A 15,516-nucleotide genomic window follows, 5' to 3' on the forward strand; every position below is an offset into this window, starting at 1 on the left:
CAAAGTTATCTGTTTCCTCACGCTAGTACTCCAGCTGCTTTTTCATGTCAATGTGGAATTGAAGCTGATACCAGAAATGTTAACTGAGTGGCTAGAGGGATTTTAACCCTTGGGTTGTGCGTCCTATGTACTCTTGCTCTGTTGGCACCATCCTGTTCTGCAGAACGGACCTTTTAAGGCCAAACCAAACTAAAACCAAGTCAGAAAATCATTACATATCTAGCCTTTGGATGGAGAAAACCTTCACGCTGCAAGCCAGTACAAGGTGGTCTTGCAGAGAAAAGTGAGCGTTCCCTGTGCCTTCTGATACAGCATTGGCTCTAGAGAATAATGATGACAACCTGCATGTCAACATTGTCAAATGTTTCGCTGATTAAAATCCCCACTAAAAATCCATCCAGGAAGAGCGCAGACCAACTGCAGATGCTTCCTCAGCCTGGCAAAGGCTGTTTGTACCCAAAGGCTTGCAAAGAAGACATTTTCAATTATTTGCAATGGTCTAATAAAAGATAACCGGATTGACCCAAAGACCTTTTCCCACCAAAAATCCAGTCACACTGAGATTGTGTGAAGGGATTAACCGTTACCATTTATTTTTCATCCCAACTCTTTTTTGCTTTGCATAGTCTCAAATTCCAACCCATTCATGAGATCTTTAGGATAGAACTTAACTCTCAGCTGCTTTTTGGTAATGAAATGAGTAAAGTTCACTCTTGGAGGCTGTGGCATGTATATGACCATTGGATTTCTCTCATGCCACCCCAGTGTTGGGGGTGACAAAGTAAGATGATGGTAGGCCAACTTTTTTTTAGTCTACACACACTAAACACCATAATGCAGTAGGAGAAAATAGCCGTAATGCAGTAGGAGCCAACAGAAGTTGGAAGCTTTACAGCTAGGAAGACTTTTGGCCCAGAGGACATACACAAGCAGATATTTCCACCTACTTGTAGACCCTGTCTCTGCCCTCAACTCTTTAAAGGACATTTGGGAGTGATATTACATGCTGTAAGTGTTGTAATGTTGTTTGAACCGTGCCAGCACAGGGAACAGGTGGAAAGCAAGATTTGTTCGGTAATATCTTACACCCTGCTCTTTACTTAGCCTGTAGCTATTTATCTTTGCTCCACACATTTACTGCCCCCTTTTTAAGTGGCTGGTTTCACTGGTATAATGGATTTAAACTAAACAAATTGTTTTACCTAGCATTTAGCGTAGACTGTATCCTCTTGTTCCCCAGACCTGATGAAGAGCATTTAGGACCCAAGAATATGTTTACCATCTCTCCCAACTATATAAAATATATGGCCAAACAATTCTTGCTGCTTGCATATGACAGGCACGGGTAGGGTTAGGTTTTAGGCAGCAATTCTTCCTTGCCACCTGTCTTCAGTTCAGCTCAGGCCTGTCACCCATCTTTTTGGTCTTTGGTCCTCATGAGCTCATGCAGCCCACCAAGGTGATATGTGGCAGGAATTCCCTGGGTACTTCCTCACGTGTCCTCAGGGGCAATAGTGCATATGCATTTGCTTGCCCTGTGAAATACGAAACATCTTAACAATAAAGAAGCAAAATTCAACATCCTACCAGAAACCTTTGAGGCAAAAAGACAGCTCGGACTTTTATCCGAGCTTTATTTGCATAAAATGAACTTCTACCTGGGAGAACGTATACCACCCTCCAGCTCTCCTGTGCAATATGAAGTTTCATTTCATATTGCAGTCTTTGCAGTCTCCTTTGCCTGAGGAAGGGTGTGTGACCTTGAAAGCTTGCAGATAAAGATTTGTTTTTCTTTTTATTTTTTTTAAACTATGTAGTTGGTGTAATAAATATATTGCCTGTATGACACTGGCTGCTTTCGCACTATTGGAAATTCCATTCTCATCTACTTCATTAGGCTTTTTGGTGCCTAATTCTGCCCCGTGGTCTCAGAAAAGCAGCCTCTTTACTCAGAATGAAAAAGAACAGTGTCAAAATGAATGACTGAGCAAAAGGGCAATAGAGAGCTGCTATCATCTGAGAGCTGGACCATGGACAGGGGCTAGTTTCAGAGCAAGCTTAAACAAGGTATAATGGTTTGAATTGGAAAATGAATCTGAACTTGCTGCTGTTTTGAGGCATTTTTGAGTAGGCTTTTTGCTCCCTGTCAAGTTCCTGTTCAGGCTGCAGGCGCTTGTGTGCTCCAGGAGGCCGATGCTAGCAAGACGCCTGCTCAAGGTCAGCTGCAACATAGAAGGAATGACTCAAATCCTTGATTGTGGGCAAAAGGCTCTGAAAAGGTTTCTTGTCACTTAATAGTGTGCTATCCAGTCTGCTTAGCAGTCAGCCCAACTCCGTATAAATGCCTGGAAGAGTAATAGCAATGCTATGCATTAGGTACGCCTCCCCAGGTCACTGCAAAAAGCAAGCCTTGCAGCACATCCATATTTATATCCCAAAAATCCAAGTTTTCATGCCAAGGTTTGTCTGTCCTTTTGCCAAGATATCTATTTCTATTTGTGTCTTTGCCAAGTTCATACCTAACCCCTTCAGCTCTTTTTTTTTATCTCAGCACCTGTCCTCATTAATTTTACTTCACTCTTAATACTCCCATCTTGTACCAGCCCCCGCCCCCCACAAACACACATACACACTCATTGATGTGTTCTCATTTTTCTGTGTCTCTCACCAAGTCTGTCAAAGGTCAATGAGACCTGCTCTTCACAAGGTCCATCTCAATGCCTTGGCATAACTCCAGAACTGGAAGTCCAACACTCACTAAGGTTGCTGAAATACAGGCTGGGGACTGACAGGCTGGGCAGCAGCTCTGCAGGAAAGTACCTAGGGGTGACAGTGGACAAATAAAATGGAGATGAGCCAGCAGTGTGCCCTTGTTGCCAAGAAGGGGAACGGTATCCTGGGCTGCGTTGGTGGGAGCATTGCCAGCAGATTGAGGGCAGCGAGTCTTCCCCTCTTCAGCACTGGGGAGGCCACATGTGTAGTCCTGTGTCCACTTGTGGGCCCCTCACTACAGAAAGGATTTGGACACATTGGAAAGAGTTCAGTGGAGGGTAACAAAAATGGTTGGGAGCTGGGGGACATGACTGGTGAGGAAAGGCTGAGGGAACTGAGCTCATTGAGTCTGGAGAAGAGAAGACCGAGCAGGGATTGAATAGCAGCCTTCACCTCCCTGCAGGGGGGCTGCAAAAAGGATGGAGCTGGACTGGTCTTAGTGGGGGCAGATGACAGGACAAGGAGCAATGGGCTCAAGTTGCAGCAAGCAAAGTTCAGGTTGGATATTAAGAAAAAGGTTCTCACGAGAGGGGTAGTAAAGCCCTGGAACAGGGTCCCCAGAGAGGTGGTAGAAGCTCCGTCCTTCAGGGTGTTTAAGACTGGGATAGACAAAATCTTGGCTGGGATGCCATGGTTGGGGCTGATCCTGCTTTGAGAAGGGGGTTGGACTAGATGTGACCTCCTGAGGTCCCTACCAACACTAATTTTGTATGATTCTGTGAACTCTTAAGTGCTGTCCTGATCTGGTGCTGGATGCAGCCAAAATGGAAACTACAAACAAATCATAGGGGAGCAGTATTCAAATCTAACCATGGCCCTCCTTCCTTACATGGATGAAAAGGTTCAGGTTTGGAATGTGGGACTTGTTATATAATATACAGTCTGATGAGGTGCCAGGGGTCTTGTTGCCAGACTCTGCACTCAGTTACAGTTCCTTTGCATTAGGACAACATTTCTTTCAGTTGTGTGTACCTGGTGAGATTGGAGGATGTGAATCTGATCACATGTATGTAGTTCCACAGTTTACTACTTCCTTAATAAAACACTAACTAAATGAGCAGTACCTAAAGTTACTGTGCAGTAGCACCGACGCATAGTTATTTAGTGATGCTTACTCTGCATTGGCCTAATAACATTGTGCACTAAGCTATTAGCATGGGTTTTGCCGTGACAGACTATTGTACAGTGTTATTCGGCCAATGAGCAGTAATCGTCCCATGTAGATGTGCCCAGTGGTGCCTGCTGCACATGTATATATGTTTCCTTTTCCTTTTCCATATGACAATACAGTGCACTGGAGTCATAGCTCACATTGAACAGAGCTGAGCCAGGATTGAGATGGGTTGTTGAACTGGGATTGACGAGAGCCACTTCCACGTAGTGATTGCTGGTAACATCTCTGATGGCCAAGAGCTCCCGAATTGACAAAAATGCCAAAGCGCACAAAGATATGGTTCATTAAATTGGAGAGATAACTAGGACAAACAAAGAGGAAGCCTGCGTGCCATACTGCACATACTCACCCAGCCTTGCTCCCAGGGCCAGACGGGGTGACCCTAGTATAGAGGAAGGCGTCGTTCGTTTTGAGGTACGACCCCTTCCTAATTGTCAACATACTATCCGTTTCCATTGTAGTAATCTCTTCTCTCTGGTCTAATCAACCATCTCTTCCAGTCAATATTAAGGCAGATTTCTTCTGGGGTAGTTGGTGCCTAATGTGGGACTGAAGTCCTGCTTCACTCTCTGGCACAGAGACAAAGAACACAGTGATAACTTGCCCATGATGCGCAAGCAGCAGGAAGGCCCTTGCATACTCACACACAGGCTGCTATCTTGCTTTATATCATCAAAGAGGCAAACTAGGAAACCTAAGAAGTTACTGTCCTATCTGAGGATCTGCCAGACCCCTCTTGCACTGCTGTTTCAGGAGAGAAGTCCAGCACAGCATAGCCAGGAAATGGCAGAAGGCAAAGATGTGTCATTTGCTCCTCCACTGCAGTTGAGGTGTAGAGCCATTTTTTGGCTTTGCCACCATTTGTGGGGAACTTTTTACACCCTGTCCTACTACGTTTCTGCTCTGGTTACGTGTTGGGAAGGCCTCCCAGGGCGGAGGGACAGACTTGTTTGGTTGCTCTCGGGCAATCTGGAGACATGTTGAGAGAGGATGAGGTTGGGGGTTGTTTATTTTTAGGGCCTAATTCATGGTGCCTCTTCACTGCTTCTTGAATATGTTGCTTAGAGGTTTGCAGCCCTTTTACATAATGTCATTTTTTTTCCCCCTCCTGGGGCTCTTAAGTCTTCCTGTAACTGGGTCATGATAGAAACCTGGGCAGTTTAGAGAGGCATAAGCTTTCACAAGCAACAGCTTGATTCATCAGGTATGACAAAGCAAGCTGTTACTTATGAAAGCTTATGCCTCTCTCAGTTAGTCTATAAGGTCTCACTCTGGCATGTCTCCTGCCTAACTTGAAGCTAACATGGCTACCTACCTCTCTCTGAATAATGCTAATCACCCTTGCACATGCATACACACTCGCTCACTTTCCTTTTCTACATATTTTATTTTTAAAAGAGAGATGCAATCCCTGGTGGTTCTTCCCTCTACTCTACCTCCCTCACCAAGAAAACCTCCATTTTTTTTTTGTTCAAAATCCCAAGTAGCTTCTTAAAAGAATGGAAGTAATTTTGCCAATTGTGCCACTCAGCTTCAATATTGGTTTGTGTGATAATATTTCTCTTCTGAGTCATTCCCACTAGTCCCCTCCCATCCTGAAGGCTTCTTTCCCTGCCTATCTCTGAGCTGCTCAGAAAGAGTCAGCTGCAGAAACCTGTTGTTTCAAACAAATTCACTCATTTGGCCTTCAGCAAAGTTTTCCCCCAGGCCTTACTGTTGGATGGCTTGACGTGCATCTTCATATCTCTGAAAAAAGATTCAGGTTGTAGCACAGGGTCATTCATATCTAATCGCTTCTTAGGATGAGAATAACTTGAAAACTCTCATCTACCTAAGGTTTTATTTGTTGCTGGGATTTTTTTTCCAGAGGCTCTAACTAATTTTCCCTAATACCCACAAGCATATTGGGAGGTTAATATGAGCCAATTGGAGAAAAAACAAAACAAATAACAAACAAAACCTTCAGCTATTCCTCCGGCTTTGTTTATCTGAGGGTCACATTGCTCTTTTCAGCTAAACACCTTACTCTCCAAATTTCAGAGGAAAAAAAAAATCAGAACTTGATTTTATAGAGCACCTCTCACATGCCAGCTCCCCAAAGCACTTTATAAAGTAATTAGAATACAAGCAATGCCGTAAACATGACAGCTGTTATGCTCCTGGCAGAAGCTTGCAATCACTCTTTGGATATTAGAAGAACCTGTGTGTGCGTGTGTGTGCGAGCACAAAGATGTGCAATAGCATCCCATCCTCCAGCGGTGCTCATCTGATTAGTTTGGTGCTATGGCTACTTCAACCTGTGAGCAGATTGAAGGAGGCGAGTTCTTCCACCGTTCCCAGCTCACCGATCTCCTTCTCATATTTGAGAACCATATTTGACCATCTTGTTGCACATACTTATGTTTGTTCCTTGGATTTTGCAAGATCTTTCGTTGCCTCTGGGCAGAGGGCATTGCAGTGGGTGTATGGTCTGAGGCTCTGTGCCACAGTTACCGGTGGTTGAACCAGTGGTATAACCTCACTTCTTCATTACTTCCTGGGAATGTCCGATTCTGATACGGAGGTGGTTGAGACATGGCCACCTTTACCAGGGTGTGTCAGCCCCCGGTGGCAAGGACTTGGCAGTTGGAATATGCATTTGTTGTTTTATTCAGTCTCTCGTTCCACATCTGTAATCATCTCTCCTTGGATATAGCATCGAGAGATTGGGTCCTGGTGAGGAACCTCCTCACGACTTCAGATGTTTGTGAGCTGCGGGATGGCCGTACAGCAAGTGTTTCACATCTTCGGTTTGTCTTGATCAGACTATCCTGCTGGCCCACTGCTCTTCTGATGTTAGGAGGAGCGATGCCAGCCAACAGGTACACACACTGTTTGGGCAGGGAGGCTTCAGACAGCCTGTGACGCTTCGGCACCTATGATTCAGAATGGGGATCAATGCACCCAGCATGTACAGATCTCGCCCACACAAGGCATGCATACTGGGCAGAGGAGAAGCCAGAGCAATGGTTTGGATGGGTTGAGGGGCTACCTCTCCATTTTGAGCTGGTGAGCTTATAAAGGATGTTGTCATGACTGCTCACTTTGGCTTTTGGCTTCACAATGTGTTCTTTGTATGAAAGGGTTCGACTGAGGGTGAGTCCAAGACCAACTAGATTTGGACAGTGAGATAGTGGGGTCCTAGACCATGTCATGTTGAGTTGGTGGTTCACCTAATGTTTTTTTTCAGATGGAAAGCACATACTTGTGTTTTTGCTGGGTTGGTGCATAATTGCTTTTCCATGTAGTATGAGGTTAGGCCAATTAGGGCCTCACGTGGGGATTTTTCAGTCTGGTGCAAGCCAGTGTTTGGAGCTGTTTCACACAGGTCAGCTACATAGGTGAAACATTTCGTTTCCAAATTGATTGGTTGGTTGGTCATTCGTATAGATGTTATGTAACAGAGGTGCAGGTACGCTTCCTTGCAGGAGGGCATTCATCTGTCACCTCCATCTGATTTGCTTCTCATCCAGGTTGACGAGAAAAAAAAATCTGTTTTCAAGCAGGGTTTGTATCAGCTCTGTAAGGTATAGTTTTTTTGTCATCTGCAGGGTCTTGGGGATGAGTCGTCAGTGATTAACTGTATTGTAAGTGGCTGTTAGGTTGAGGAACACAACTCCAGTGATTTGGCCTCTTTCAAAACCAACCTCAATACGTTGAGTTTGATTGAACTGTTGGTTTTCCAGGGTGAAAGCCATCCTGCTTAGAGATTAGGTGTCTATGCGTGTATGGGGCAAGCTGTTTGTGCCATTTGTATGTGCAGCACAGCAGAAAGATAGGCCTGAAGCTCTTGGGACAGATGGATCTTTCTCTGTCTTTACAAGTGTCACTACCTGAGCATGTCTCCATATCTTATGAATTTTTTGACTGGCTGTGCATGAGTTGTACAGGCAGAGGAGCCATTCTTGCGTGTGGGGTCCAAAAAAGTATGTCATTAAGGCCAGCTGCTTTTCCTGTCTTCAGTGCATTAATGCCAGTATTCAGCTCCATCATTGAAAAGGGGCTTGTAAAACAGAGGTCTTTGGGATGCTTGTACCTTTCCAGTCTCAGGGTCTTTTTATTTGTGTTTGGTTCGGGATGACATTATGATGTGTATCTGTCTTCTGTGGGTTGTCACTTAGTTTATGTATTCTTGCCGATGCCTTTTTACTATTATGTGTCATATCAGTTGACTCAATCAGGGTCTGCCAGGATGTCCTGCATTCTTCTATAATGGTTAATATGAGCACCTCACCCATAGCAATTTTTCTTTCATATGACCGAAATGGTGTCCATATCTTTATTTTTGTGTGCTTTGGCATTTGTGTTAATTTGGGAGCTCTTGGCCATCAGAGACATTACCAGAGATCACTACATGGAACTGGCTGTCGTTGATCCCTGCCTGTAGCAATCACGTTTCCAGAAAAGGGGTCTATCGCCTGTAGTCGTCGTATAGGCCAGTGGTTTGTAGAGTGAAGCTGGGGATGTAATTCTTGTGGCAGCCCCACAGGATGTTCTTCCTTGCAGATTTTTGTACAGCTTTTATGAATTGGTCATAGTTCTCAGGCAGTGCTTTGATGGTTTTGACTGTGGCATCAAAGTGTTCAGAAAGCCTTTCCAGTTGGCCTTTTAAAGGTTGAAGTGTGGGCAAAATGGCACTGTTATATGCGTTACTGTGGGTTTGATCTGAATGCCAATTGGTTGATGTTGGGAATGTGCAATAGGGTCTTATTCCATTTTATTACTTACCTGAGCAATGGTGTTGCTACTGAATATAAGGTCTGGGTTGTATCCTCGTTTCCAGTGGCCGCTGTTGAATGATTTCATTAGCTTTGGGTCACGAATCAAACTCAGCTGACATGTATGCAGATCACAGATGAATTGTCAGTTTGCTTTTGAACCAGAATCAGAGGTCAAGGTATAGGCAAGTTGCAGAAGTTTCATGAACAAAACATTGGCAATTGTCAAACAAAGCCTTAGATAATAAATGCAGCGGTGTTTTTGTGAACCAGTCTTACCGCTGTCGTCGATTAATTATTTTCTCAATCCAATTCGCAGGGGATAGATATTTTCATTGCAAATAGGGTAATTTCAGAGAAATCAAATATTAAGTAGACCATAGAAACTAAACTGTCATCTAACTCCCCAGAGCTTGTCTTCACCAAAAAATGTATCCAAGTTATCAGGATTAAATATGATTACATTTCTTAGGAAAGACTGGAACAAAAAAGGGGTCCCTTTCATTCATGATAAAGACATTTGCAGGCACTTGCATGCATGGGCAGATCCAGGATTTTATAAAGTGGCCTAGTACATCACTGCCATGAAGCGGGGCCGAGGCTGGATCCTAGTGCAGCCTGGCAGGAATGGCTCTGAGGAGCTGGAGACAGTGAGGACAGGAGAAGTGGTGGAAGGGGAAGGGAAGTGCCACTGATCAAGGAGGGGAAAAGGAGGGAGGTGCAATTTTTACCTGACATAGAAATTGAAAAAGTCCTTGGCTGCTGCTCCCACCGCATGGTCTGAAAGTGGAAGGGGGCACAATTGTGCAACTGCACCTGCTCTGGATCCGTCCCATCTGCATGGAATTGCCATAGGTGATTTGGTCCTAGTCCAGCAGATACGCCACGAACTCCAGCCTCGGGACCTGAAAACCTGGCTCTGTTTGCTACTCCAGTAACATACTATAGGATATTATTGCTCTGTGATATATTTTTGGTAGGATCGTCACTGTGTATTGTTAATTGACCTGGTGTTTGCATTCGTTTTCCAGACACATCACAAAAATCAAGTCCTCTGCACTTTCTCTCTCTCTGTTTCAGGAGCCAGAGCTTCCAGACAAAAGGGCTTTCTAGGTTGCATCCGGTCATTACATTTAAATGGGCAAAAACTTGACCTTGAAGAGAGGGCAAAAATAACCCCTGGTGTCACACCCGGGTGCCCGGGACACTGCAGCAGTTATGGTAGCCTCTGCCACAATGGAGGCAAATGCGTGGAGAAGTACAACGGTTCGTCCTGTGACTGCACCAACTCTGCTTATGAAGGACCTTTCTGCAAGGAAGGTAGGTTGTACGCTTTGGTTTTACTCTCATTCCTTGTCAGCCTCAGGATTTCTGTCTTCCAGCCCTATCACAGTCCTCCTTGTGGCCCCTGTATCGCAAGGACATCTCCCTACATCAATTCCCATGCCTCGACTTGAGATGTTTTTGCCTCATTTGTAAACGAGGGATCGTCTCAGTTGTGGACTTCACCAAGGGCCTTGGAAAATATAAGCAGAGCAGCTAACACTTCTTTACACTTGTCATTATTGGACCCTATTTTAAACTGTTTACAACTATGCCCAACATGAAAACTTTGGGCTGAAATGTTCAGGTGTGGTGCCTGCTTCAGGTTGAGTATTTTGGGAAGATTTCAGCCAGAGCAAGTTGGCCGCTTTTGAGAACAAGGACAGGAGAAACTGGTTTAAAAGTATCCCTTGAAATCTTGTCTTTACAAAGCTGTAGGGCCTGATGCTTTGGAGCAGGTGCTTGAGATGCAGCAGGAGGAGTGGCTTTTTGTGCATTTTGTCATCTCTTTGCAGCCAAAATAACACGCCTTTTGTGTGCAGTGCAGATTTGCCCCTGAGACAGCTGTAGGTACAATGAGGCAGTAAGGGGAAAATAGATTTCAGGGGAGTATCAGCAAGATGCTCTTCTCCAGCTTTCGGCAGCCGTTGCCGACTCAACAAAAAGAACAGGAAAAATAGAGGACATCTCTCTTAGATGAAGTTTTCTTCGGGGAAGGAGGAATGAATAGCTAATGTTCACCCTAAACTTCTAATAGTTGTAGGTCATATACAGGTTCACGGAAACGCATCACTTTCCACTGCTCCTCTCGGTTTGCGGACGCCACGCCAGTTATCCATGGGGTGGATCATCTGCTGCTAGAGACTGTCCTAGTTCTGTTGGGAGTTAGAATGAAGTTAAATGAACAGAGGAGGATTGGCATTAATATCACAATGGGCACTTTGAATACATCCTTGTAATTTATTAGAAAAGGGGTGAGAGTTACTAAAGATAGGAGTGTCCTATGGGAAAGTACCTATGGAATCGACATTAACCAGTACCTATAGCCATTGAGGGTCCATAGCATGAACCCTTGTAGGTGTAACCACTAGCTTGGTCAGCAGAATAAAGCAAGCCATTCACATGTCTAACTAAACCATTAATGAGATGCAATTAAACAAAGCACGGGGCCTGAAAGGAGAGGTTATAATGGAAGACCATACATTAAATAATCCAGATACACTTTATGATAGATTTATCTTAAAGTATTAGTAGCAGTGATTGATGTAACCGAATATATTGCATGTTATTTTGCTATGTCAATATATTTTTGTTAAGATCCTGAGATAATTTGTAAAAATAAAACAGCTTCGTCAGAGAAGACCGTAAGCTAAGGTAAAGAAGAACCAGGCCAGTGTTAAATGGCATTCTACCATGTGGAAGGAAAGGCGACAAGGGTACAAATCCCAAATAATAATTGACACTGACACCTTCCAAGTCCACGAGAGAGCTGGTTCAGTCCAGCTCCAAAAGTTTTGTGAAAAAAAAAAAGAAATTTAAATAAAACCAATCAGAAATCACTTATTAGAATATTAGAATGAGTCATCTATAAATATTGGGTATAGGCAGGAGAGAAATTTGGAGAATTGGGTAAATTCAAAAAGATCATGAAGATCATGTATTGTACATGCCACCCTTCTCTCACCTCTCAAGTCTCTCCAGCTAGAGAATCTATGTTGTGCTTTCATGGTTACCCAGATAAACTTTGGGATAAATGTTAGGTTTTTTTGTATTTTAAAGGGCAAGCAAACAAAAGGTCAGGCTGTAGACCTGTTTCTGCCTCTTTTATTAGGAGCTGCAAAGTTACCTGTAATGTGGGTAACAGAATCGCTATAGTTACGATGTGATTACTTGTTAAAGTCATCCTAATTAATTATTTTCTCTACCCCAGACAGTTGGAGAAGGGAACAAGCTCTCTCTAACCGTCTAGGAACAGTCACCATAGAGCAGCCATTCAAGGAATGTTTTGCCCAATTTTCCCTTCTGGCATATGCTCTTTTGAGGTGATCTGCCTGCATCTGCCGTGCCCAGGGAGAAGGCCTCCAGCTTCTGTACTTGGTTATCTTCTGCGGGTCCATACAGATCTGACTCCTTCCTTACCTAGCGTTTCTTGCAGATGGAAAGATGTCATGTAGCTCACTCCAATAAGATGGGCTCAGTGAAGGTCAGATCCAAGACAAGACTCGAGTCTGCACTTTTTCTCCAAAGATTTTCCCACGTTGAATTCAGGCCTACATCTAAGAGAAAGGTTTGCAAATGCAGCATCTGAAATGGATCTCTTGGTTTATATCTGTTTTCAGAGGTTTCTGCGCTGTTTGAAGCTGGCACCTCCATTACCTATGTTTTCCAAGAACCTTATCCAGTGACAAAAAATGCAAGCACTTCATCTTCCGCCATTTATGCAGATGCGGTTATGTCGAAGGAAAACATTGCGCTTAGCTTCCTGACAGCACATGCACCAAGCCTTCTGCTGTACATCAACACCTACTTTCATGAATACTTGGCTGTGATTCTCTCAAAAAATGGTAAGCTCTTATGACATGCGTCTGGGCTGAGGCCAAGATCACTATCTTGAGAGTTACCAGGGCGATGATACAGGTTTTGGGTGTAATTTAAATTTGGCTCTTTTACTGCAACTTTAACAGGTTCCTTGCATTCAATTCATATAAGTGGCCATCACTCTTGTTTATGTCCCTTTATTTTGTATGCAGCGCGGTACTTGCTTATTTGGGCCTTGAATAATCATGTTGCTCGACCTTACCAGCCTCCTGACTTTTGTTTAGCAGGACCATATAGTAGCAATTCCTCACTATTTATTCACGCTGAAATCCATTAGGTGTACAGGATTAAAAAGATGAGAAATTCTGTGAGGGTAGATGAATGCCTGGGCCAGGAAGGTAATATTCTCTTCCATCTCTTTTGTTGTTGTGCGTGTAGTTTTTTGGGAGAGGGATGCAGTGCCAGAGCAGGTCAGATGTGGGAGTTCAAGCGCTGCTCTAGACTGGTGTCAAAGGCTGCCAGCAGTTGACACAGGTTTAAATACTTGTTCAGGCTGGGGGAAGATGGGCAGGCATGATGCGAGAGAGTTAGCCACATGACTCCAACATACGTCTCATTGGCTACAAAAATTCGTGAGCTTTAATTCACTATCCCAGTAGGGTTGGGTGATTTTGATCTGATGCTGCTTTTGAGCAAATTCTTTCAACTGCCTACAGCCAGTTGAAGAGTGCTCTTGAACACTAAATTCAGCAAATGTAGAGGCTTTTTTGGTTTTACAACTAATTCCATTCACTTCAAAACTGTTCGGTAGAAAATATTTGGGAGAGGTTTTGAAAGCTCCCAAAATTAGGAACAACGGTCCTATTGATTTTGGACTTGGGCACCTGAGTCTTATTTTATTTTTTTTAATGCCATCCTTGCTAAATATCACAAGCAAGCAAATGGCATCTTTGGGGTTATACGCAGTGAGTTTTGGTACTGGCAAATTGAGACTGGTGGCTATGTATATTGGTTATTCATTGCTTCCCTGCTTTATCCATGGGTACCCTTGTTGCTGTGTGATATATGTCATGTGTATACAGTATAGAGGAATAGGACTTTAATGCCATGATAATATTTATCTAAGCAAATGGTCCAGACTGGTTGGACACTTTGTAAGTTCACATAGACAGAGCTCAGCCCAAACCAGCCTGGGCTCTGATTCTCAGTTAAGTAATGCTCTTTCTTCCACATGGGTCTTACAGTGAGTATAGATTTACATTTCACCTATTTAAACTCTCCTTTATGCTGCCACGGTGATGTAAAACCTGTGTTAGTTTAACAAGTCAGGCCTTTGCTCTTCATGAAATGTAGGATTCTGTAGCTTTAATTTTCAGGTCGTTAATTCAGGAAGGGATGGACTATTTTGTAGTGGCTGGAGAAATGAACTGGGTTCACTATCTTTCTCTTTTCTTGTGGTTTCCAGGACAGCGTTCTCCAAAGCAGCCTCTCATTTGAGGATGCCTGTCCACCAACAAATCCTATTTTCTCCACTCAGGATTAGAGATGCTCAGTGCCTCTGAAAAAACTGGGATTGAGGTACCTCAGACTGTGGGTCCAGAAATGCAGACACCAAAATCAGAAGTCAGTTTTGCAGACCCTGTTCACTGTACCTCAGTTTACTCATTTACAGGATAAGAATAACACCGTTAGCCAAGGGACCTGAGACTTAACCGCTCTACCACTCAGATGTAAAACGTGGCAATATATGCCATACATTAGCGAGAGAGTTGGTATCGTTGACCTTGATCACTCTCTGTCAGCGCCTATTCACTTCCCCTATTAAATACTTTCTCCCTTACCTCCTCTGGCTCTTATGCCTTATTTCATCATTTTTTAATTTCATATCCCCCCTTTTTTAAGTCTTGTTGAAACTGAAATTATCCCAATGAAAATAATATTCAGATATGTTACTTTTCCCTCATGCAGGACATTTATGCTTGCTATAAAGCTACTGGACCTATGAATAATAATGTTTTTGCAGCTATAAAAGTGAATGTGGCTACTTGTATGTTATAGATTCTTTCTCTGGGCTATTTGCTGAGCACAGCACCATGTGCTAAAACCCCAGGTTGGTACCTGGTGGGTAGATTATTGGTTAAATAACTGTCATGGTCTTTGGTGAGGAGAGAGTGGCCATCTTATGTGTGACTGAACCATACTGCTCTGAATTTGTGACAGCTTTTGCACCTGTTGAGAAAGTCACATGTTGGAAGAAAAAATGTCCATATTTACTGCTTCAAAACAATTGCAGTCAATATTTCCAACCTCTCTAGGCTACTGCTAGCTTCTCTTGATAGTTTCCATATTCCATGAAATGGCCAGTCAACTCTCTGATCAATAAATATAATGTTACAACAAAAATGCTGATGATAATTAAGGTGTCCCCAGGATAAATAAATGTACATTCAAAATAGCTAAAGCATCCAAAAAGGTTGTGAATGCTTATCTTCTATTGAAAGAGATTTTAGGGAGGTTGAACCTGAGTAGGTATCTTCAGACCAAATCCTATCAAATGTACTGTGTTTGCTGCAGAATCAATGGAATAATTAAATATATATATATATATTCCTAGCTACACATCTAAAAAGGAGGTCAGCTACATTCATTAGCATGCAACGATAGTGTTATTATTATTACTGGCATCAAAACTGGTAGGCTCAGGGAAGTGAAGTGATGTGCCCAAGATCATTCAGTAGACCCATGTCAGAGCTGGTCATATAATTTAGGCCTTATTAAGTCTGGTCCAGTGGTCTATCCATTATCTGACTTTGCCTTGCCCTGGTAAAATCATACTGATGATCAGAATGTAACAAGAAGAGGTGCCTAATGAGTAAATTACAGTTATATGACAGGCTAGGCACCATCAGCAATCAAACACACAGAAATCACCACTCTAGATCACACCTGAGA

The 15,516-nt window shown here is 43.3% G+C and overlaps 1 protein-coding gene across 1 annotated transcript in view; it reads left to right on the forward strand.

Annotated features, from left to right (window-relative positions):
- Positions 1–15,516, forward strand: part of CNTNAP5 (contactin associated protein family member 5) — a 465,902-nt gene that overhangs the window by 395,485 nt on the left and 54,901 nt on the right. The window contains exons 18-19 of the mRNA XM_090046063.1: positions 9,784–10,023; positions 12,366–12,590. Coding sequence (XP_089902189.1) covers positions 9,784–10,023; positions 12,366–12,590 — 465 coding nt within the window. The remainder of the gene's footprint in view (positions 1–9,783; positions 10,024–12,365; positions 12,591–15,516) is intronic.

This window comes from Crocodylus siamensis, chromosome 4, assembly GCF_052110815.1.
Source record: "Crocodylus siamensis isolate JL-2025a chromosome 4, ASM5211081v1, whole genome shotgun sequence".
NCBI lineage: Eukaryota > Metazoa > Chordata > Crocodylia > Crocodylidae > Crocodylus > Crocodylus siamensis.